Source organism: Diceros bicornis, chromosome 11, assembly GCF_020826845.1.
Source record: "Diceros bicornis minor isolate mBicDic1 chromosome 11, mDicBic1.mat.cur, whole genome shotgun sequence".
In the NCBI taxonomy this organism is placed as follows: domain Eukaryota; kingdom Metazoa; phylum Chordata; class Mammalia; order Perissodactyla; family Rhinocerotidae; genus Diceros; species Diceros bicornis.
In genome coordinates, this window is record NC_080750.1 from 35,501,574 (window position 1) to 35,525,322 (window position 23,749).

General features: G+C 36.1%; 1 protein-coding gene across 8 annotated transcripts in view; it reads right to left on the reverse strand.

Moving 5' to 3' along the window:
• SLC10A7 (solute carrier family 10 member 7) overlaps window positions 1–23,749 on the reverse strand; it is a 242,587-nt gene that overhangs the window by 210,561 nt on the left and 8,277 nt on the right. For 7 of the 8 annotated variants that reach the window (XM_058550155.1, XM_058550156.1, XM_058550158.1 and 4 more), the window contains exons 3-4: window positions 18,690–18,826; window positions 13,748–13,823 (exon numbers count right to left, since the gene is read on the reverse strand). In XM_058550155.1, the coding sequence (XP_058406138.1) occupies window positions 13,748–13,823; window positions 18,690–18,826 (213 nt within the window). Of the gene's footprint in view, window positions 1–13,747; window positions 13,824–18,689; window positions 18,827–23,749 lie in introns of those variants that run through there. The other variant, XM_058550161.1, reaches the window with a different exon arrangement.

Genomic DNA, 23,749 nt, shown 5'->3' on the forward strand with positions numbered 1-23,749 from the left:
TATTTCCTTCCAAGCATTAGAAGTCTTTTATTTCCTTCTAGGCATTATGCCAGCCATTTTGGAGGTTGCCACATTGTAAATGGCTGTGGCTGCTGATGCTTAGACGAAGCAGAATAGGTGTGAATAATTGAGAGAGCCAAAAATAGTATGAGACATCCAATTATGTACCTTGATTTTTCTATAAAAGTTTATTTAACATAGAACAAAGTAAAACAATATGAATTATTACCTTAATAGGATGTATTTAAATTGAGACACTGATAGAGCTAGATTTAAACAAATTCCTTCAAAAATATTAATATGTTCACTGTACCCTGATACATGCCAAATACTTCAATAGACACAAAGGATACAACTGTGAGTAAGAAATACACAGTCCCTGCCATCTAATGGAAGCCTCAGTGAGACACACAGGCATTTACAATAGTCTGTGCTACATGTGTCTTGATGAGGTAAGTACCGCAGGGCCCTGGTAGAGAGATGGGAGAGCTTTCTGAGGGGATGCTTGCAGTCAAGTAGAAAAATCAATACCCACACAACTTCTTAGGGATCATTTTTACCAAACTACTGGCTCTTTGGTCTACTCTTAGGTCAACCTTTATTTTTCTCACCTACGTAGTTCGGGCACTAAGCCATGTGTAGATGGAGCACTTTTAGTGCCATTTCTCCTACCTCCAGTCTTAACTGAAAGCCTGGCAGTAAAGGGAAGGTTAGGAGCACAGGCATGGAAAGCACAGTGCCTGCGTTTACATCCTAGCTCTTCCTCTTTTGCACTGTATTACGCTGCACAAGTTTCTTAATCTCTTTTTTTGTGTCAGTTTTCTCATCTATAAAATGGGGATAATAATAGTACCTATCTCAAAAGGTTGTTAAAAGGAGTAAAGGAATTAATATATGTAAAGCACTGAGAAGAAGGATTGACACATATCATGCGCTATAAAAGCACTGGCTACTCTTATTTTGATGGCAAGAGCTTACCGTGATTGCAGCCATCTCTTACTGTGAGGGTTAGCAGCTAGCTACATCCACACAGGGCAGAGGAATGGCCCACAAAAGTTAAGAGTGCTTCCTGGAATTGTGCACTGCTGCCGTCCTGAGTCATTCCATTGTGTGCCCTTTTTTCCTTCCAAGTCAGAAATTAGGAAAGTGCAGAAAAATGCTAGCATTTCTTCACATCCCTGAGAGGCTTTGTAAAACCTGAGGTTAGGCTTCTCCCACCCACTAAAGGCTCCTTTACTTAGCAAGCTTCTAACTCAATTAACTTCTTTCCTCTTTCTCTATTGATAATCAATTTATAATGAATTGGGCCTGAAGTTGTAAAACTTCATCAACCACAGGCAAACTGTTTCTTAAAGTAGCCTCTTTTTTTACCCTCAGGAGTATTTCAAACACAATTTGAAAATAAAAAAATTTTAAAGAGAGCTACATAATTCCCCCAACAAAAATTCCATTTTTGGTTATCTACAAAAAGATAACACTATCAAAGCAACAAAATTCATGTCTCTCTTTATAGACTACTTGAGCATAGTAGATCCTTTTTTAATTTTAACGCCAGCTCTCATCTTTTATATGAAATGTGACTATGTAGCCCACCTTTAACAGCAAGTGTGCAAACACACAGCAGAATAGTTGGTAACTAAAACTACTATTGGGGAATTGGAAACATCAAACTTTGGAGGAACAAAAGAATAAATACATGCCAACAACTCCATTGCACAAATGCAATGAGTATTTATGATGGCTTATTTTGACAAGGTCTTTTTGTAAACTCAAATGAGAGTTCAGGCATATCAGTCCCTGCTGTGCTTGATAAGGAGGGCCACAAAAGTTCAAAAGCATTTTTCATAGACTAACTCATTGTACGCTTAAAAAAAGATTAGTACATACAAATATATAAATGTGCTTTATCTCATATAGTTAATTTCTCAGAATTAAACTATCATGGTCTGCCTATTTGAGAAAGTACTATACCATTTTCAAACCAGTGTGAACTTAATGTAACTGTAATTAGACTGGAACTTTGTAATAACACTGTCTCAGAGTCCATATCTGAAAGATCATTAAATGAGAAGCACCATGGAGCACAAGCTGTGAATAATTCCCACAATAAGCTCTCTTAAAAGCATCTAAAATGTACTTGCAACAGTGAGAAAATATGTCTAATCTAGATAGAACATTGTTCAATTCTATCCCACTTTATTCTGGCAGAGTAAATATGTGAGAAGATCCTTGAAGGAGAGATTGAGTTTTGGAAATTATTTCAATGTAAGTGCTTTCATCATTGTTCTGAGAAACTCTGTTGGGATCATTATATGACTATGAGGAAAGTGGAGTCATTCTCTAGCTTCCCCAAATCCTCCTTTGCCATTTTTATTATGGATTTTCTTGTATTGCATTAAAGGGATACACAGAAAAGCAGTTCCTGCAAAGAAAATTCAGAAACTGGTTGGAGAGCCAAATATATGCAAAAATATCTAAAAAACATCTAAAAATAAGGGTGACTGTCACAACAGAGGTACAAAAAAAGTACTCTATTGGGGAAGGAAGAAAAGGTTAATTTTGATTGGACATCTGCAAAGGCTTCTTGAAAGGGAAATGATATTTGAGCTGGGCCTTGACTGATGTGCAGGACTTCAACTGGTAGATATTGGGGGATGAAGAGGTCTCTATTATAGGAGCAGACTGGTCAAGAGAGCTGACCACAAGCAGCAGAAGAATTTATCCAAAACACCAAGTTCTCAAAGTGGTCTGAGGGCCAACACCAAAGGAATTGTCTGTAAGTAACAGGAGGCCAAGAATCCTCCTGAGAATAGACCAAAGGCCAAAAAGTTTGTCCAGAGGATCAGAGCTGCTGATTCAAGAGAAAATATGGATGGCAGGTGTCCACTACAGTTTAGGGCAGTGTTTTTCAAACTGTGGTTCACAAAATCAATTTAGTGAATACTGATTGGACATTTTTTTCCAAAATAGAAGAGGATAAACGTGGAAGAGAGAGAGGGAGGGGAGAGGAGAGGAGAGGAAAGAGTGTGAATTACACATAGAGTAACGACACTTTGGAAAATTTTCAGTTTCTATCTGTGGGTTGTGTTTAAAAAAAAAATTGAAAATTACTCATTTAGAGGGCCTTGCAAGTCCAATATCTTCGCACTTGATTAGAATGCAACTCAGTCCCACTTAATATATTCAGACCATTAGTTTGGAGCCAAGTGTTCTTGGTTGTGAATAATCTGCTTGCAAAATCTTATTGCACTAAGCAGGATGTTCTCATTAAACACTTAGAAGACATAGCCTGATGTCTTCATACAGCAAGCAAAGTTTAAAAGGGTCATTTCCAAAGTTTGTAGCAATGCAGTAAAGATTAAGCTTGATTCCTTCAGTTTGATAGATACTGAACACTTTCATATGAAAGATATAGGCATAATATAATCCTTTTTTATGAAGCATATAATCTCATAGGGAGAAAAAGTTGAGAAAGCATAAAGATCTACAATTAATGCAATAAAGCAGATCATATTTCACCAAGAAGCAAACAGCTTTCTACAGATTACTTTCTCTCATTTATATAGGTCCTTATATGTTTTTTCCTAAAATATTTTCATCTAAAACAACCCTGCCTACATATGATTAATCAAAAAGCTGAGAAAGAGAATATCCAAGATCATAGAGCTAGTTAGGAATGGGGCCAAGAGAAAAAGCTAAGTGTCTTAGATTTAATTTACTGATATTTCCATAATTCCAAGGTTTGGTAAATTATTGAGATTGTCTCCTATTTTCAGCAGTAACAACTTCATAAATATACACAAATATAGGGGTAACTGGTATATAGTCAATGAAGAGATAAGCCACAGAACCTAAAAAGGGTACATGCCCAGAATTTGGAAATAAAGGTAAAAATAATCAAATTCTCTATAATAAGATATAACAAATATGAACATTAATCAGATAAGATTATCTAAGAAGCAAGTTATATGTTTTTGTTTACACTAATTTTTTAAAAGATTTTATTTATTTATTTTTTCCCCCCAAAGCCCCAGTAGATAGTTGTATGTCATAGCTGCACATCCTTTCTAGTTGCTGTATGTGGGACGCGGCCTCAGCATGGCCAGAGAAGCGGCGCGTCGGTGCGCGCCCGGCATCCAAACCCGGGCCGCCAGCAGCGGAGCGCGCGCACTTAACCACTAAGCCATGGGGCCGGCCCTTGTTTACACTATTGTTTCCTCAAAATCACTAATGAACTCAGAGTGCCTCCCTAAAACAGAAGTCTGATATTTAAATGTAACTAATCAAAATAAATCTAATTATTGAAAAATGTTTTACGTTAGTCATAATATATACAGGCATTCTGATATTGAAAAAGAATGAGATAACAACAAATTTTCAACCTATATGTAGAACTGTTCAAGGGAGACATGGCACCTGTTTTTGCAGTTGGTTGTTTTGTTGGATAGAAGTGGAGTGGTTTTCTAGGCTTCACAGTTTAGAGGAAACATTTTGCAAATCTATTCAGTCCCCTTTATCTGGTTCTAAAGTCCTAGAGCAATCTTTCCATTACTAATTTGGCTTCCCATGCCCTTTAGTTTCCAGAAGGAGTGATCTTGGATATCTGACATAAGCATCCCAGGTTATGGTAGGAAATATTTATACAACAACATTGAGGACCTATAATACAAACTAATAAACTGGTATTACCTAGTTCATTAAATTTATTTAAAAATCCACCATCTTGTAAGGTTATTTAAACACTAACTCTCTTATATTGCAATTTACTGTTTATGTTTTACATCTCTTACTAAACTGAAAATTCTATGAAGGTACTATATATAGCAAGGTATAGCAAGTGCTCAACATATATTTTTAGATGAATGAAGTGAGTGAATGAGTGAACTTAGAAGATCAAATTCTTGAGAAAGCAATGAGAATGAATCAGGAAAACTGGATGATTTCATCACTGACAAACCTCAGCAATGATGATAATGCTGATGCTTGCTTGATATGTTCCCTCACAATTTACAAGAACTTCTGCACACCATTTTGGGAGACCCTTGGAAGCCATTCTACAAAAGAAGGATGTAAATACTATTGCTCCCCGGATGAGGAAACCAAGGCTCACAGAGGTCCAGGGCTTACCTGGTGACCACTCAGACCACCAGGTGAGTAATGGTAAAAGCAGGAATAAAACACCTGCTTTGATTCCTTGGCAAGTGTGTCCTTTGCTAAAGGTCAGGTGGCCTAGCAGCAAAGGTGGTGACATTGTGCCAGAGCACGTTAAGCTGGCATTGTTTAAATACTTCTGACCCAAGATCAGGACTGGTCCTTATGTATGACGCAGAGTTAGATCCAAAGGTGAGGGTCAAATGTTTTCAGCTACAGAGAGAAGGACTCAGAAACAGGAATCTGGCAACACTAAACAAGATGTTTCAAGATCAGGTCCCTGACAGGCACTCACATTGGGATGGGAAAGGAGCCAGACAAGAATAAAAGGAGTGATGAGAGATGTAGGCAGAGAATTAGGAGAGAAGAGCGTCAGGGAAGCAAAAGGAAGTTGGAGGTGAGTAGCCACAGTGTCAAAGGCTGTAGTTAGGTCACGGAGGATGAGAACTGAGAACTGGCCACTGGATTTGGTGAACAGAAATCACTGCCAACCATTAAGAGGACTCTTTTCATTAAAGTGGTAGAAATAGAAGACAATTTGAGAGGCATTAAAGGGTTAAGAGAGAATTCTAAATTACACATAAAAATCTTGGGAAATCTAGCTATGTTTCACACAAGTTTTATAGCAGCTTAAACGTAGTCAACTCTTTCCAGGGCTCCCAGGAATGCTAACCCAATCCAGAAGATGAGACTAAAGTTAAAAATCAGATATGGAAGAAGAGTAGGGATATGGAATTTCTTGCTGCTGCTAGGTCTACTGTTCTTTCATCTGTCAAAGAGGAAAAACTGTTCCCATTTCCCAGAGAGCACAGGAGGCAGGAGGGTAAAAAGTGCACAAACGCCAGCTTGCAAGAGGGCTCAACACTGAGAGGCGTTTTCAGATAAAGATTTCTCCAGAATGCCATTAAACTTCCCCTCCAAGCAAAAGCTGTAACGGACCCCATTTCACAGAGGAGAAAGGCAAGACACAGAAAAGCCAAGTGATTCCTGAAGCAGAGACAGTGACTGACAGATCAGATTTCCTTCTCATTTCAAGTCCTCTCTCTGCTGATCAGATCTGCTCTAAATGCCTTTATAAATGTTTCAATGAATCTTATCTTCATGCATTGGATTAGCAAGATCAACTCCCCACTGATAATGCAAAATAACCCTGAAATGTTTCATGCCTTGCTGAAAAGCCAGAAATTGAACTTTCTGTCTCCATTTGGACTGTGATGATCTTGATCTTTCACCTCTAGCAAAAATCTTCTTATAGCTATAAATTTAAAGTTAGTAATGAGTGCTTCATTTGCTTTCCAAGCAGACAGAAAATCTTTTTTAAATATACTCAGACTGCCATGACCTTTCGTCTATGACTTAAAGAGTTCACCACATGTAATAATTTTCTTTGCTCAGGAGACATTCTTAAATTTTCTTTGAAGAGATTTGGGCAATAACCCCATTGATGAAATTAAATACACACACAGGCGCACATACATGCATACACACGCACACTTTTAACTTGTTACTTTTCTACTATACCTGAAATCAAAACTTTTCTTTAAAATGTATTTGGAATTCTACATGACTATCAAAGGGTTCTAAAATCCTTCAACCTGCTAACTAAAATATAATAAAAATGCCAGCTAAATATGTTTACATTAAAACGAGCACCCGTCTTAACCCTAGACCAGGCGAGAGGACAGCCTAATGCCTAGGAGAAGCAAACACAGTCCAGATCCCCAAACTGAAGTTCTGGCTGTCCCACACAGCTGAGTGGGGCTGAGCCCAGTTGGGGTGCATTTTGTTTTTTCTACACTAAAGAAGGAAAACAATAATTTGATGATATGGGCCATTATAAAGCCATTCCACTCTTTTTGGAATTTTGCCTATTTTTGTGAGGTGTATAACCCGAAATAGAGGTTTTGAATAGTGTAATATCACACTAAATGTAGGCTTCTCCAAGGCAGGCACCAGATTTTATCCTCCTTTTTATTCCTTATGGTAAAAGACAGTGTCTACATAAGGTGGGTGCTTAATTACTGGCTGAATATCACATTCTATTTCTAAAGCTGGATGGTGGGCAGAGCAATGTTTATCATTATGCTTTAAAGTGTATATATGTGTTTTACACATCTTTTGTAGATATGATAGATTTCATAATTTTAAAAAGAAGATTCCTGAGGCCCATTCACCACACATTCTAATTCAGTAAGTCTAAGGTGGAGATAAGGAATTTATTTTTTTTCCCTAATCATCCCAGGTAATGTCAGTGTAGGTAATCTATGGAATTCACTTTGAGAAACAAAAAAATAAACAAACAACATAAATAACATGCCTGTAATCAGTATACTGCTATTAGTGGTGAAGGTGTCTTATTTTCCTGGTTCAAATTACCAGGCTTAGCTTTAAACACAGACAACAGAGTTCAGTATAAAATATTACTCTCAGATATGACTGGAAACTCCCTCCTAACTTGCCTTGATTTTTATCTATTACGATTTTCACTGCTTTTCTTTTTCTTTTTTCCTTCAGAGATCTGAAAGCAACAATACCCCCTTAGTAAGTCCCAAAAGGTTGAAAACCTTTGTAAGACCTTTTGGGGAAAGAGTTGTATTTTTTACCACAGAACTTTACATTTGGAACAGAAATTTTAAACCAAATAAACGTATAGAGTTTTAGGCTAAGAATAAGTGTTTATCCTATGTCTCCCATGTTAGAATAAAATAGAAAACATTTTGATTTATCTTCTTTCTTATATTTGGCAATGAAATTAGGGTTCATCAAGTCTTATTACTTTTTCTATTATTTAAACAAGGAACTAAAACTGTATGCACACACACATAGACACACACAATCACCATCACAACCAATCAGACTACATCAACAGCACACTCTACAATCTTGTAGTTTTGAAAATTGCATTTAAAACACTGGAATGAATAAATAACAATCATAAAAAAAGAACCTAACCATGTTTCCAATATTTAAATGAAAGCATTTTAAAATTTAAAGGCCACAAAATAAGACTGTAGTCAGCTATCTCATTTTAATACCTAAAGGACATGCCAGCATTCAGCATATCTGCAATGTTATGCACATATATTGAGATCCTTCTGCTGCAAAAAATTATTATAAATTCTATTTGGCTCACTGAAACAGAAACAACCTAAGTTATAAAAACAGAAATTGTTTTTTATACTGTTATACTTTTTATAACAAAAAGTAATAAGGCTATTTCTCACCAAAGTACGGCTGTGAGTTTAAGGGATGCAATAACCTTCAATCCATGACAAAACCTTTTGGTAACCAAGAGTTTTAGGGAAAAAGCATTTAAAATGAAAGGTGTATAAGTAACAGAAAAAATTTCCTCCTAAATTATATAACAACTTTTCAAAATAAAAATAAGAGAATCATTTCAAATGACACTATTTTATCTGCATACATCCCCCAAATCATTAAATACAAACATGCTACACACTCACTCACTTTAATACACGATAGCATATATTAAACACGTGTTTGCATATTAAAGATGTATATATAAATACATGAGAGCAGAAACTAAATGTAAAGAAGTTACATTATACAAAATCTGGAAGGAAAAAAGTGTTCTTACATGTCATAAACACTGCAAAGAATAGTCAGTTTGTAAGGACAGTGCAACATGAAAACGTGCTCCAGCCAATTTTCCCACCATGACAAAACCCTTGAGGGTAAAGAGCCGCGGCGTGCAAGGCAGAGCAGAGAATCACGGATAAGTAGAATCAAAATCTTCACCTAATGGCACCTGACACTAGACTCAATTTTTGGACCTTTTCATTTACATGAACCAATAAATTCACTTTCCATCCTTAGATTAGATTTCTCCAAGATACAAAAAATTAATCTTCCCTTTCATTTACTTCAACAAATGCCTATATTCAGTTACCTTTTACCATTATTTTAGAAAAACATTAAGCTTAAAATTATCTAATACTTGCAGATCAGTTTCTTCCATAATCTGACACAAATATAAAATAGTCTATTCATTTCACATCAGAAGATATGACCAAACTGGACTTAGCAAGCTCAATGTTCAATATTTATGAAAAATTGTATCTTCCTCCCCAGGACTACCAAAATGCTTGATAATCATGAAGTTGCACAACAGAAACATTTAAAGAACGAGACCAATGATATTAGAAAACAAAGGAGATATTAGTAAATTCAACATTATTAACATGTAACATTAATGTAAATAATTTAAATATCTACTGGGGAATGAGCATGTAAATATACTTTCTAATGCTATATGTTAATCTCAAGAAAATGAGTGAACTTTGAATTTCCGCCAAAGTCATTTAAGAACAAAAAGGTTTTTTAGTCTTAAAGCTCTAAAGGGAATCACATTAGAAAGAAAGCAATATTTCTTTGCCGTGGCTTAGCTGTTGGGTGGGCGTGCTCTGCTACTGGCGGCCCGGGTTCGGATCCTGGGCGCACACCGAAGCACTGCTTGTCCGGCCATGCTGAGTCAGCGTCCCACATACAGCAACTAGAAGGATGTGCAACTATGACATACATCTATCTACTGGGGCTTCGGGGAGAAAAAGGGAAAAAAAGGAGGAGGATTGGCAATAGATGTTAGCTCAGGGCCAGTCCTCCTCAGCAAAAAGAGGAGGATTGGCGTGGATGTTAGCTTAGGGCTGATCTTCCTCACAAAAAAAAAGAAAGCAATAAATGACACCCTTATGCCAATTAACACTGGTCTCAGATACACCAAAAATAACCCTTTCCTCAAATTCTTTCAAGGCAATAGAAAGATAATCATAACAAGCACTAGTCCGAGACTCCTACAACTCCTCTCTCTCACTAATTATGTAGCAACCAAAAAGAACTACCTGTCATAATGAAAACAATCTGCCAATTCCATTCCCACACCAAGAAGCTAAATGTGGCTAAGAGGAAACACACAACGATGATGCCTGGCTTCACTTTCAATGCATGACTATGTATTTCAGCCATATCCTTAGCGCTTCCTAGCAATGCTACCATACTCTCCAGTTAATTCACTCTCTTCATCTAGATGGCAAGTGCACATTTTCTCCTTTCATCTCAAACATCAATACCACCTACCTCATCATCACTCTCAGTTACTGAGAAAAAATAAAAGTCATCAGAAGACAACTAAGAAAGTATAAGTCATCAGAAGAGAATTCCAAAGTGCACCCCCTCTACTCACCTGCATGAATCTATCATCTACACTCTGCCTTCCCTCCTGTTTTTATGAATAAATGGTCCAAGCTCCTACTGAAGCTCATACAATCCAATACCATTCTCTTCCACTTGACCAAGTAAATGACTCCAGTACTCTCTCTTAAATCAACAGCTCCCTCTCTACTGTAAAATTCCCATCATGATAGAAATATGCTGTCATTTCTCCATTTAAAAAAATCTTGACCCCACATCTCCCTTGAAACACAGGCCCATTTCTCTCTTCCCTTTTATCACAAAGGACCTCAACATAGTCACCTATACCTCCTGTCTCTAATTCCTCTCTTCCTATTTTTCCTTTAGCCTACTCCAAACAAGCTTTTGCCCCTACACTCCACAAAACCACGGATCAAGGTTACCAATAATCTCTATGCAGCTTAACTCAGTGGTCAATTCTCAAAATTCATCTTACACAACTTATATCAGTAGAATTTGACACAACTGATAATACCGTGCTCCTTCAAATACCTTCTCCACCTGGCTTCCAGGATGCCATACTCTCTTGCTTTTCCTTCTAACTAATTATGCTTTTTCTGTTGCCTTTGCAGGTTACTCCTCATTATTCTAACCTCTTAATGTGGGAGGGTCCCAGGGCTCAGTCCTTGAACCTCTTCTCTTTTCTATCTATGCTCTCTCCTTCAGTAATCTCATCTAATCTTTGGTTTAAATATCATTTATTCACTGATGACTCCCTAATTTATATCTCCAGTTTTGAACACTCATGAACTCTCAACTCTTGTATCTTTAATTGCATAGCGACATTTCCATTTGGATATGGAAGAGGCATCTTAACACATTAAAAAAACAAACTCTTGATCTTTACCCATATTGCTGACATTACAAGTATCACCAATATCCAGTTCTCCTCTCCTTCAGAGCACATGAATGACAACACATGGTAAGGCCATATGACTTGTTCTGGCCAATTTAATGTGACCAGAAGTGCCATGTATCACTTCCAGCCTGGAGAATGAAGAGCCCACTTGTGATTCTCCCATGTCTCTCTTTCCCTTCTGTGGCAACTGAAAATGCTCTGTGTTCCATCCAGATGGTGTACCTTCAAGACATGATGCCTCCATCAACCAGGCTTCCTTAGTGATGGCAAAGACCTTCCCACTGATCCACATGGGAAACGTACCAGGAGCAAGAAATAAACCTATATGTTTAGCCACCGAGATTTTGATTTTGAGATTTTGTAGCTCTTAGTTATCACAGCATAGCCTCACCTACCCAGACTAATATCCCCCAAACCTGCTCTCACATAGCACTCTTCTCCATATCAGCAACTCAATCCTTTCAGCTGCTCAGTCAAAAACCTCGGAGTCATTCTTGACCCCTCTCTTTCTCTCATATCCCACATCCAATTCATCAGCATTTCCTGTGCCTTCATAATACATCCAGAATCCAACCACCTTTACTGCCTCCACTACCATCCTGCTCTTCAAAAGATACAAGTAAGAAAACGAAGACAAGCCACAGAGTGGGAGAAAATATTTATAATATTTACAAAATATATATCTAAAAATATTTACAAATATATATCTGATATATATCTGATGAAGAACTTATATCCAGAATATATAAAACTCTCAAAGCTCATCAATAAGAAAACAAACCAGCCAATTAAAAAAAAAAGCAAAAGACTTATTAGACATTTCACCAAAGAAGACATGGATATCAAATAAGCACATGAAAAGATAATAAAACTCAATATAGTTAGTCACTGGGAAATGTAAATTAAGTTAAAACACTAAACACATACTAGAATGGCTAAAATTAAAAAGACCGACAATACAAAGTGTTGATGAGATGTGGAACACTGGGACTCTCATAAACTGCTGATTGAAATTTAAAATGTACAACCACTTTGGAAAACAGTTTGGCATTTTCTTAAAAAGTTAAACATACACCTGTGGTAATTGAAAGAAATGGTATATTGAAAGAAACGGTCCACTTCAGAAGCTATTTGTAGATGATTAATAACTATTTATTGGTGATTCTTACCTTTGTTGAAAGGTGTTAAAACATACACCTCCAGATGATCTAGACCTTCCACTCCTGAGTAGTCCCAATGAAAGTATATTTTGACTTAAAGATCTGTTACAAATGTTCATAGCCCCAAACTAGAAACTGCCCAAATGTCCATCAACAGGTGAATGGATAAACAAATTGTGGTACATCCATACAAAATAATACTACTCAGTAATAAAAAGGACTGAACTATTGATACACACAACACAGATGAATCTCAAAATAATTATGCTGAGTAAAAGAAGCCAGAAAGGAAAAAAAGAAGAGTATACACTATATAATTCCATTATATAAAACTCTAGAAAACACGAACTAATCTATAGTGACAGAAAACACATCAGCGGTTGCCTGGGGAAGAGGGATGCTAAGAAGGGCAGAAGCAAGGGATTACCAAGGGGCACAAGGAGACTTCTGAGGGTGATGGATATGTTCACTATCTTGGTTGTGGTGATGGTTTCACAGGTGTATGCATATGTCAAAACATTAAATTGTTTAAATTTGTGTAGTTAATAGCATGTCAATGATAATTCAATAAACCTGCTTTTAGAAAGAATATAGCAGGTACTCAATAAATATTTTTAGAATGAATAAAGTGGATGAAAATGAAAATAGATGCTAAGAAAGCAAAATCCTATGAAATGAACTGAAGTAGGAACCCCTTATATCTTCCTTCATCCAATAGTATTCTTTTCTGAATGAGAGAACATAAGTAGAAAAGGAAGCACAAGCTATTACAAAACAAAGTCCCTCAGTACGAAGTTGTAGGGCCTTTCAGACGTGAAGGACCACCTGTAAGTGGCTCCTGAAAATGACAATCGCTATTCTACACACAAGCCCTCTTCTTTCACCATAGTTCCCTAGCAGTTGAATAATGTCTTTGAACTCATCTTAGAAACCTGGCCTCATCTCTCTTTTTTATATCATCTTCACTTGCCATTAAACTTATATTGACCCTTTTACCACAAATTTAGTTTGTTGCAAATTTTTTAAGAACTAAGGAATGGCCATAGCGGGTGTCCTCAGTTCGTGAGTCTTGGATAAAAAGTCCTTTTCCTTGGATTCTTTGTCCTCTGTCTCCCAATTTCCCACTGAAGTAGAAAAATCAGCATCTCTATTTCATTCACCTCCTTGCTCTTCTCTTAGAAATCCTAAATTCCACTTGTCATCATCAATTTTAGCATCATCCTAATATATGAATACACTCGCTTCCTTCATAAGCTACTATGTTTATGTGTTTTCTGTGACATGACTCTCTTATCATAAAATAAAATAAAATATAAAATAAAGGCACAGCACCCACGTATGTTTCAATAAAGTTAGCCCCGCGACTCACCTCATTTCCACCAACTGCCTTGGTTAAAATCACTGCAGAAGACACAGGGGGAGGCATGCAACCTACCGTCTGCAAACTGAAAAAGAAAAGAAAATGCAATTATAAGTATGTTTTCTTTTCAATTATAAATAGTTTTTTCAGTACATTTATTCTAAAATAGCAGAGCTGAGTAAATGAAAACAGGAGAATGTTTATTGATGCATATGCCGTGCAGAGTTTAGACAATTCTTGATGAGGCAACATGGCTTAGAAGACTCTGCAAGTGCATGGGGTAGCTCTCATTCCATTCCACAGGCTTGGGTGATTTTATTTTTTTAAATTATTTAAGCTCTTATTATACAATTCAAAAAACAGTCAAGTTATAGTGAGTGTAGTCATTGAAAGATAACCAAAATGGTTAATCATTTGCTAAGTGTATATAATTTTAGGTTATTTTCAGGTATCTTTTCCTTATACTTTTTGTAGGAAGTCTTTTGGCAAAAATAAAACTTTAAAACCACTTTCAAAGTTCAAAAATATTTAACAAAACACAAGCACACATTTGCCGATTCCTTTCTATAAAACATCAACTTTCAAACTTTCATCTCATAAAAGACATTTTCATGTTGTTGTAATATCAATATAGAAATAAGCATGACACAACCATATACTTCTTGGATTCAGACTCTGTAGTAAATTCTAGGGTCTATCCTACATTACAGAAGTTTATGCTCTAGTGTCTATTCTAAATTTAGTTTTTATTAAACTATATGTATACTCCCTAGATCATGACAAGAAGTCTGTTCTCTGAGTTTAGGATAGAAAATACGTTTCACGACAAGCAAACGAAACTATGAGTAGTAAATCTAAGTACTAAAGATAAAAAACATTACTTAGCATTCATATAGAATACACATTCTGGGGACAGAGAGTAGCTGGCCCAATTAAAGTGGAAAGTTCATACAGGGAATAGAGGACACAGAGTATCTGACTAATATTTTGAATGTAGGATTACAGACGATTTTTATTTACTTTTGTAATAATGTACTGTCTAAACTTTATGTAATGAATGTAACATTAGCTCTGAAATAAGAAAAAATAAAAGTTTTATCTCATTTTGACTGAAAACATAAGAAAACACCTTTTATGGAATTTCCAGCTCAATCCAATTCAATATAGTCTTGTTTTTAAGGTCTATTTTCCCAAGTGATGCTCAAGTAGTGTGTCCGATTCCCAATCTCTAGCCTTCCTTATGATCATCACCATCACTAATACTTACTGCATTTACCATTTGTAGTAGATACTGTTCTAGACACTTGACTCACGTTTCTCACAAGTTAAGGCAAATACTATTATTATTCTCATTTTACTGAAAACTAAAGAAAGAAGTTAAATAATCTGCCCAAACTCACAAAGCCGCCTATCTAGGGTTAAACTGTTATTCTGGAATCCAGGGTCAAAGACTTATCCAGGCCTACTCCTCCAGCCCTCTGCCTTCTATCTCCTCTACCACCAATACCAGGAACAGGTCTGCTCAGGTATTTTCAATCTTTCTAGCTTTTTCAATCTTTTCCTCTCTTCTGGCCCCTTCTCTTCTATGTACAAAGAAGCAGAGTTCTCCCTATCCTTAAAAAAAAACAAAAGCCCCAAACTATACTTTGAATACATATGCCTTCTATATGTAGGATAATACACAAAGGTATTAAAAAAAAAGCATAAGACATCATCCCTGCCTTCAAGGAGGCAGAAGATTCAACATATAAATGTAGATAATTAACCTCAAAATTAGTACTGTTGCCTCAATATGTAATTCTGCTTTTTCCATTGTAGCTCACAGTTGACTTGCTTTAAAGAGTGCTCCACTTCCATGACCCCAAAGCTCATTCTCTCCTCACTCCCTTGGAATCTGACTTATGCCCCTTCTACTAGTATAAGTAGCAACCTTAAAAGTAACCAGTGATCTCCTAATCACCAAATCCAATATTCTTTTCCCCATATTCCTTCTCCTTACCTTCTTGCTTCTCAAAGCACTCTATTCTCTTGGTTACCATGGTACTTCATCATTCTAATTTATCTCCTGTCTTTTAAACCAGCCATTCTAGTTTTTTTGCTGGATCTCCTTCCTTCTTCTCAATCTTATTTTCAAATCTAAATCTGTAGGAATACTTTCAAATTTACATTTCTAGCCCTAACCACCATTCCCAAATTTGTAGCTGCCTACAATGGCCACCTCAAACTAAACATGTCTAATGTTGAATTTATATATTTTCTAAAAAATCAATTTTGCCTCTCAATTTACCTATTTCTGTCAATGGGACAGTTTTTTCCTAATGATCCAGTTCGAAACTTTGGAGTTATATGTGGCTCCACTCACTCCTCATAAATTAATCACCACAACCAACTTTCCATTCTTTTCCATGACTGTTGCCATCATCCCCCTTCAGATGCTTTTCGTCCATGTCTGGGCATTTCCAAATGCCTACTAAATAGTCTCTCTACCTCCACTCTTTCCCTTTAACATAGCAAAGCGAGGAGTATATGATCAGAATATATTTATTTCAAAGACTTAACCATGATCCTGACGTAGAAGTCTGCAACTCCCTCAAGTTAACATACTAAGTGTGTACTCTCAAATTGGGGTGGGGAAGAGAGAAAAAGTGAGGTAAGAAGAGCTTTCTCTAAGTGAGTCAGGCTAAGTTTGTACTCCTTTAATATCCTGAGGTGAAAACTGTATGCTTGTTTTATTTAGCATACTGAAATTGAGATTTCAAACCCTATCTACTCTACCTACATACTAGGTACAATGCTATCAGATTAACCTTCCTTGATGACTGCTTTTTAGCATGCTGTTCTCTTGTTTAGCACATTTAAGAACTCTCCATCATTTACAGATTCAAACCCAAACTCCTCAGCCCAGTTCTCGCCTTCTGCAACTTGGCCTTAAGGAAACTTTTTATTTTTGTCTCCCACTAATGCCTGATTTTTGAACTCTCTGCTTTAGGAGTACACAACTCTTGCTGAACCTCTTACTCTTTAACTGATCACACCCCTCATCTGACAAATCATATCCTGCCTCATTTTGGTTGGTTACTATTTTATGTATATGTCCTATATATCCAACTAAATTAGAAGTTCTCTGAATACAAGGAAAATGAGTTAATATCTTCCTATTTCTTGAGTGCTCTATACATGGCAGATACTCAGTAACTATGGGTTCTTAACACACGTCTTACATTGTTGCTCTAAAATGATGTCATCATATTTATGTGGCATTTTATGCTTTCTAGCCAAATTTTATGTTCATTCTCTCAAACTCAGCCTAGCCAAAACAGCACTCTTGATTTCCTTCTCTCATCCTAACGTATTTCTCCCCAGCTAAGTAAATGATGCCACCAGTTACCCAGCGGCTCAGACTCCACATCCAGAAGTGATCCTTGATTTCTCTCTGTCCTTCTCTCTCCACAGCCTATCTGCCCATGGGTTCTTAAAATATATCCTCCATACATCCATTCCTCTCTACTGCACTGCTACTTCACCACACTAGCCTCCAAGCTGGTCTCCTAGCTTCCCCTCAGGCCCTTCTACTATCTCTTCTCCACACAGTAGCCAGAAGAATCATTTGCAAATATAAATCAGACCATATCACTCTCTCATTTAAATCCCTCCAGTAGTTTCCTGTAGCACTCAGAATAAAATATGAATGCTTTACCATAGGCTACAAGGCTCTGTGTGTCCTGGCTCCTGCCTACCTTTCCAACTCTAAGTCATAGTATTCATCCTCTATATCCCCAGGCTCTGGCCATCATGGTCACTTTCCCGATCCTAGAACACACCAGGCTTGTTCCGGCCTTGGAGCCCTTGCACATTCCGTTTCCTTTGCTTAGAACATTCTGCCTCCGGAACCCTACACTCTAAAGTAGTCTCCAGCCTGCCCACCTGACCACTTTCAACCATATCATACTGTTTTACTTCATCACTTATCTCTATCTTGATCATCTATTTACTTGTTTATTGACAATCACACCCAGAGTCTATTCAAAGTACAAAACTAACTGGCAATTTGCCAATTTTGTTCAATATTGTTTCTCCAATACTTATAATAATTCCTGGCACATTGTAAGAGCTAAATAAATGACTTGAGTAAATGAATGAATACGTGATCTCAGTTGATACCTTCAACATTGTTATTAAGCAGGCAGTAAAAGTATGATTAGCCTCACTTTATGGACAGGGAAATTGAGGTTCAAAATTATTAAGTGACTTTCCTCAATGTTACATAGCAAGCTAGGGACAGGGTCAGAACGCAGTCTTTGGGTTTTAAGTTCAGTGTTTTAGCTGTTATATATGATGTTAAAATGTAGTTAGTTTTAAATCACTTCAAATAATTTTTAAAAATCATTAAATCTTTTTAATAAACATGGCAACATTTTTAATGGGAGAAAAGATTCTAATAAAAATCTATTGTTAAATCAACTATCCCATCAAACATAAAACAGGACAAGTGAAAAAGCAAAAGTTTGTCCCTTATATATATTTTTTCTTTCTGATACATTTTAAAAACACATATACTCAGCCATTATCTGTATACATTTGGTAAGATATGGAATGCAAAAGTGAAAGCATCCAATTGACAGCCTACATTATACACATGCATACAGATCTTACATCTTTTAGTCCCTTCCATTTTTCTACCAACACAACTCATTTAAATTCCCAGAAAAATGTCCATCCTAGAACCTTAAGATTAAGCATGAGGGTGTATTTTACGATTCTGTTATAAAATTCTTTGATGAACCTCCTTGATGAAATACTATCATTCTAAAGGATAATAATAATGTTAAAAGTGTTTTTTTTCCTTATAAGATATCACTCATAAGCCCTTTTGTGTATAGCTGCCACAGAAACAACAATGTCACTAGAGATGCCCCATTAAAAATGGACCCTTCAAAATATTTAAACATACCCTTTTAAAAGCCATTCATTGATGGGTGTGACTGATAAAAGCTGAAGAAAAAGCCATATTGCTGCTGGGAAGAATGCAAGTGTAAAGATCTGAATAAAAAGATGCAGTTTTATATGCACCAAAGCACTGGTCAGCTCCTGTAAAAATGAAGGACACAAAATAACAAAGGTAAGAAAACTACTTCTGAAGAGAGACTGCTACTAAAATAACATCACATGAATTAACGTTTTTTCCTACTGGGATATAATTGACATATAATACTATATTAGTGTCAGGTGTATGACATAATGATTTGACATTTGTATATACTGCAAAATGATCACACAATGTCTAGCTAACATCCATCAATTTGGTGTTATTTCATAGCTAAAATTTTTACCTATAAGCATATGCATGAGACAAACTTTAAGGAAAAAAAAGTTATTTGTGATGATTGTAAAGTATTTTTATATAAAATTTCTGAAATATTCTAATTTCTTTTGAATATACAATATATCCTAACAATTCAGATTTGTAAAATTCTGGAGCAGCACTAAGCTAACTGCATTTACACTAGTATAGATTTAAAGATTGTTGATACTGTAAAAAACATATATGTTTAACTACCTTAAAAAATAAGTCCTGTTTAAAAATTTTAGCAGGACCTATCACATTTTAATTTACTATGATAATTAATCCCTATTCCTTACACCAGACCTCAATTTGGCAAGATGTTACTAAATCTATACACAAATCATAATTTTTAAAAATGTTTTCCCCAATGATATTCTATAATTTGAAATGACTTTTTCCCCAAAATCTACTCACTAGATTTCTTTTTTAGCATTTACTGAATAGTAGCTACATACCATGCTCTGAGCTTGTCACTTTATATATGTTATCTCATTTAATCCTTACAACAACCCCATTAGGTAGATATTATTATCCCTATTTTACTGATGAGGAAATGGAGGCTGAGACCTACTATACAGTAAAGCTCAGAACCAAACCCATTTCTGGCATGCTATCAAACCCATGCCTGCTTCATCCACCATGTCATACTGCTGCCCCAGGAGGGAAAAGTCACATGAAACATGACAAACTAGGCACATGTTATGAGTCTCACAGCTAAAAAAGGATACTCAGTTAAACTTTGGGGTTTAAATATGTACAAACTAACAAGCATTTGCATTTGAATTTGAGTTATATGGTTATTCAGTGGAAATAAATTCAGAAAGTAGTAGAAAACTTATATAAAACATGTAGGCAGTCATTAAAGCACATTAAAGATGCCAGAGATTCACTGGTTATAGATACAGCACTGTATTGACCCCCTAGTTAAAGCAAAACATTCAAGAGATCCTCAGCCTCAGAGATATTAGCCAAAGTTTATACTATTGTTTAATAAACAGTAGGTTCATGCAGACTCATTCTGATGACCACTTTCTGGGATCTGTCTCCTGGGTTCCCTTTGTGGAGACACAAAGCAGTTCCAATTTGGTCATAAAATGTCCCTAATGACATCTAAGGAACTTCTGGCAATCCAGGTCTAATGTAGGGCAACTGGGAAACACTGGGCAGACCAGAAGCCACACTAGGTCCATGGATCTGAGCTAAGTTCAGAGGAGCCATCCTTAGACTGAATCAGAATTTTCAGCCCAGAACAAACTTGAGCACCAGCAGTTCCAAGAATTCTCAGCAGTCTTGAAACCAAATCTCACTCAAATATATTCACAGGCATTCAACAAATACCAAATAAATACTAGTGATATTTTTATTTTTAAAAAATTGTGATAAAATGATTAGCCAGAATGCAGTAACTAAGGCACTTGCATATACTTCTCACAGGAGTATAAAATGGTATTAACTTTTCTGAAAAGTAATTTGAGAATACATATCAAGGACTATAATACAATTCATATTCTTGGACCACAGAGTTTTATATCTAGGCATTTATCCTAAGGATATAAAAAGTGGTTACAAGCATTATACACAGAATTGATTGTCAGAGCATTATCTATTAAAGCAAAATCTGGAAACAACTTAAATGTCCAAAAATGGGAGAATAACTAAATAAACTTAAGGTATAAACATAGTGTTGAGAGCTATTAAAAGCCATGTTAAAACTGTGTTGACAAGGCTATAGGAGTAGAGGGTCTCTCCCTACTTAACCAATAGGAGTGTAAATTGGCACAATCTATGGAGAGCAATTTGGCAACCCATTCCTTCATTCAACAAATACATACTGAGCACCTGCCACCATTCTAGGTACTTGGAATACCTATCACAACTTAAACTGCACATACCATTTAACTGAGCAATTCCACTTCTAGGAATTAATCTTTCACATATGCTCCCAGTGTGGGAAATGACATATTTTGAGGTTATCCTTTGCAGAATGTTTGTAATAGCAAAACCTTGTAAATAACCTAAATGTCCATCAATAGAAGACTAAGAAAATATGATGACACATTCATAAAATGGAATACTTTTTGGCATATAAAAAGAAACAGTGAGGGGCTGGCCCCGTGGCCTAGTGGTTAAGTTCAGCGCCCTCTGCACCAGCAGCCCGGTTTCAGTTCCTGGGCACAGACCCACACCACTTGTTGGTGGCCATGCTGTGGTGGTGACTCACATACAAAACAGAGGAAGATTGGCACAGATGTTAGCTCAGGGACAATCTTCCTCAACAAATAAATAAATAAAAAAAGAAACAATGAGTTCTTTATGTGTTGATATGAAGGAATCTCCAAGATACGCTTTTTGAGTAAAATGAGGGTAGGTGGCAAACAGTATGAAATACCACAGTTTGAGGGCATGAAATACACATATGTGTATGTTTTGCATAGAATGTCTCTGGAAAGATCCATAGAAACTGTTAACATTAGTTGTTTCCAGAGAAGAAAACTGGATATTTGGTAGAGGGGTGAAAGGAAGACTTATCATCATATATACTTTTGTACCTTTTGCTTTATGTTCATAAAAGTAAACAAAACGTAAATTATCTTATTTTTAAATATATATAAATGAAGAAAAATTAAATTATATGAAAAATGATTATACGTCACATAGAAAAAATATGATTATATATGTGTAGATATGTATGGAAGTATGTGTATACATATATACATACATATATATAAAATTTTTTTAAATATTTTATTTTTAAAATATTCTATTTGTAACAAATGTGTCTAAGAAAAAAAGAACTAAAAAACACATAGATGTTAATAGCAGTTATGTTTATTCTTTCTAATCTTTCTACAACGGGGAAATACCACTTTTGTAATCAGAAAAAAATTATAAAAAAATACGTAGTTAGGGGCTGGCCCGGTGGCACAAGCGGTTAAGTGCGCGCGCTCCGCTGCAGTGGCCGGGATTCGCCCGTTCGGATCCCGGGCGCTCACCGACGCACCGCTTGTCAAGCCGTGCTGTGGCGGCGTCCCATATAAAGTAGAGGAAGATGGGCATGGATGTTAGCCCGGAGCCAGTCTTCCTCAGCATAAAGAGGAGGATTGGCAGATGTTAGCTCAGGGCCGATCTTCCTCACAAAAAAAAAAAAAGAAAAGAAAAAGAAATGTAGCTGGAAAATACTAGCTGACCTATAAAATGACAATTAGAAACAACTGACATTGCATCAGAATAACGGAACAGTAAAAAAATTCAGCAAAATGAATCACAAGTGCCTACTATGTTGGGTCATGAGGGGCCTCTTAACACCAGGGAAATAACAGATGTGAAGTGTTCCTAAGATTTTCAAGACTGTCACAAAAACCCAGTGTTATATATTTTCTATATCTTCTTCATGCTACCTTAAAGATAAAATAAGGTAACACTGGAAAAGAAAAAGCAAGTAAACACTATACAATCCAAAATAGTATTATTCCATATATATCCATGTAGAATTTAGGGCCACATACTCAAATAAATGCCATCATGAATAAGTGAAAAGTTGATTTTGCATGAGACTTTGTTTATTCACATGTAATACAGGTCAAATTCATCAAAATAAACTTAAGGAGATACTCCACATATTGATTATACCAGAGTCTCACTGACAGCATCAAGAATTGCTTAAAATCAGAGGCTCTGACTAGGATGTAGAAATATTTTCATTACATACCAATTTTCCTTCTAACCCTTATCTGACCTTCATGTGATTCACTTTCTGAGAGTCAGCCTCGTAGCTCTGGGCTGGAAACAAGCAGCATTAGCCTAAAGTTTAGAATTTGCTATATTTACTTCTAAGCTAATGGGATTTTAAAAAATAATATGTTTGGGAAAATAAGGAAAAACCTGTATATTCTGCCCTACACAGGACCCTTTTCAGACCCTGAGAGTTCTGCTCATCTTTGTTTCTATCCCCAGTGCCACAGTGCCTTGTAGCCATACGCACCTGATAGTAATTGTTTAAATGAGATCGGTCCTGCCACAGTCTAAGTGACAAATTCTCTGAAACTGTAGGTTTGAAGATAGCTAAATATAAAATATATTTCAAATGTGACTTTATTTCATTTCAGTACAACAAAATTTCAGAAACCATTTCAACAGGTTATTTCGAAAACTAGAAATCAACTGTCATAAAACTGAAGGTTTAGCATTAAATCTTTTCAGCATGAAGTATTAACACAGAGCTCTTTATAATTTTAATAATTAGCAAAACAAATTATAGAATACACAGCATTACATCAGTGTATGAGTAATACTATATGAAATGTTCAATGTAAATCAATCTTGAATGGGACCAATGCAAATGCTCTCAAATAAATTCAAGTCAGTAATAACTTACTGTCTCCTGTATGCAAAAATGCAGTATTCTAGGACCTAAAAGGATACAAAAATAGTTGTCCCAGCTGAAATTAATTTAATATTATTAACTCGAAAACAATAACAATAAGATTGCTACCTCCTAACTTACAACTGTTCGGTTGCCCAGGAAATTAGCAGGGTTTAGAGATGGTTTAACATTACACAATGATGCAATCTAGGGCATCTTAAGTTAAATGGATCTTGAAAATGACTTAAGGCTGTATTAGTTTGAAAAGGGCCTTTGATGGAGGAAATGGCTTTGATGGCTACCT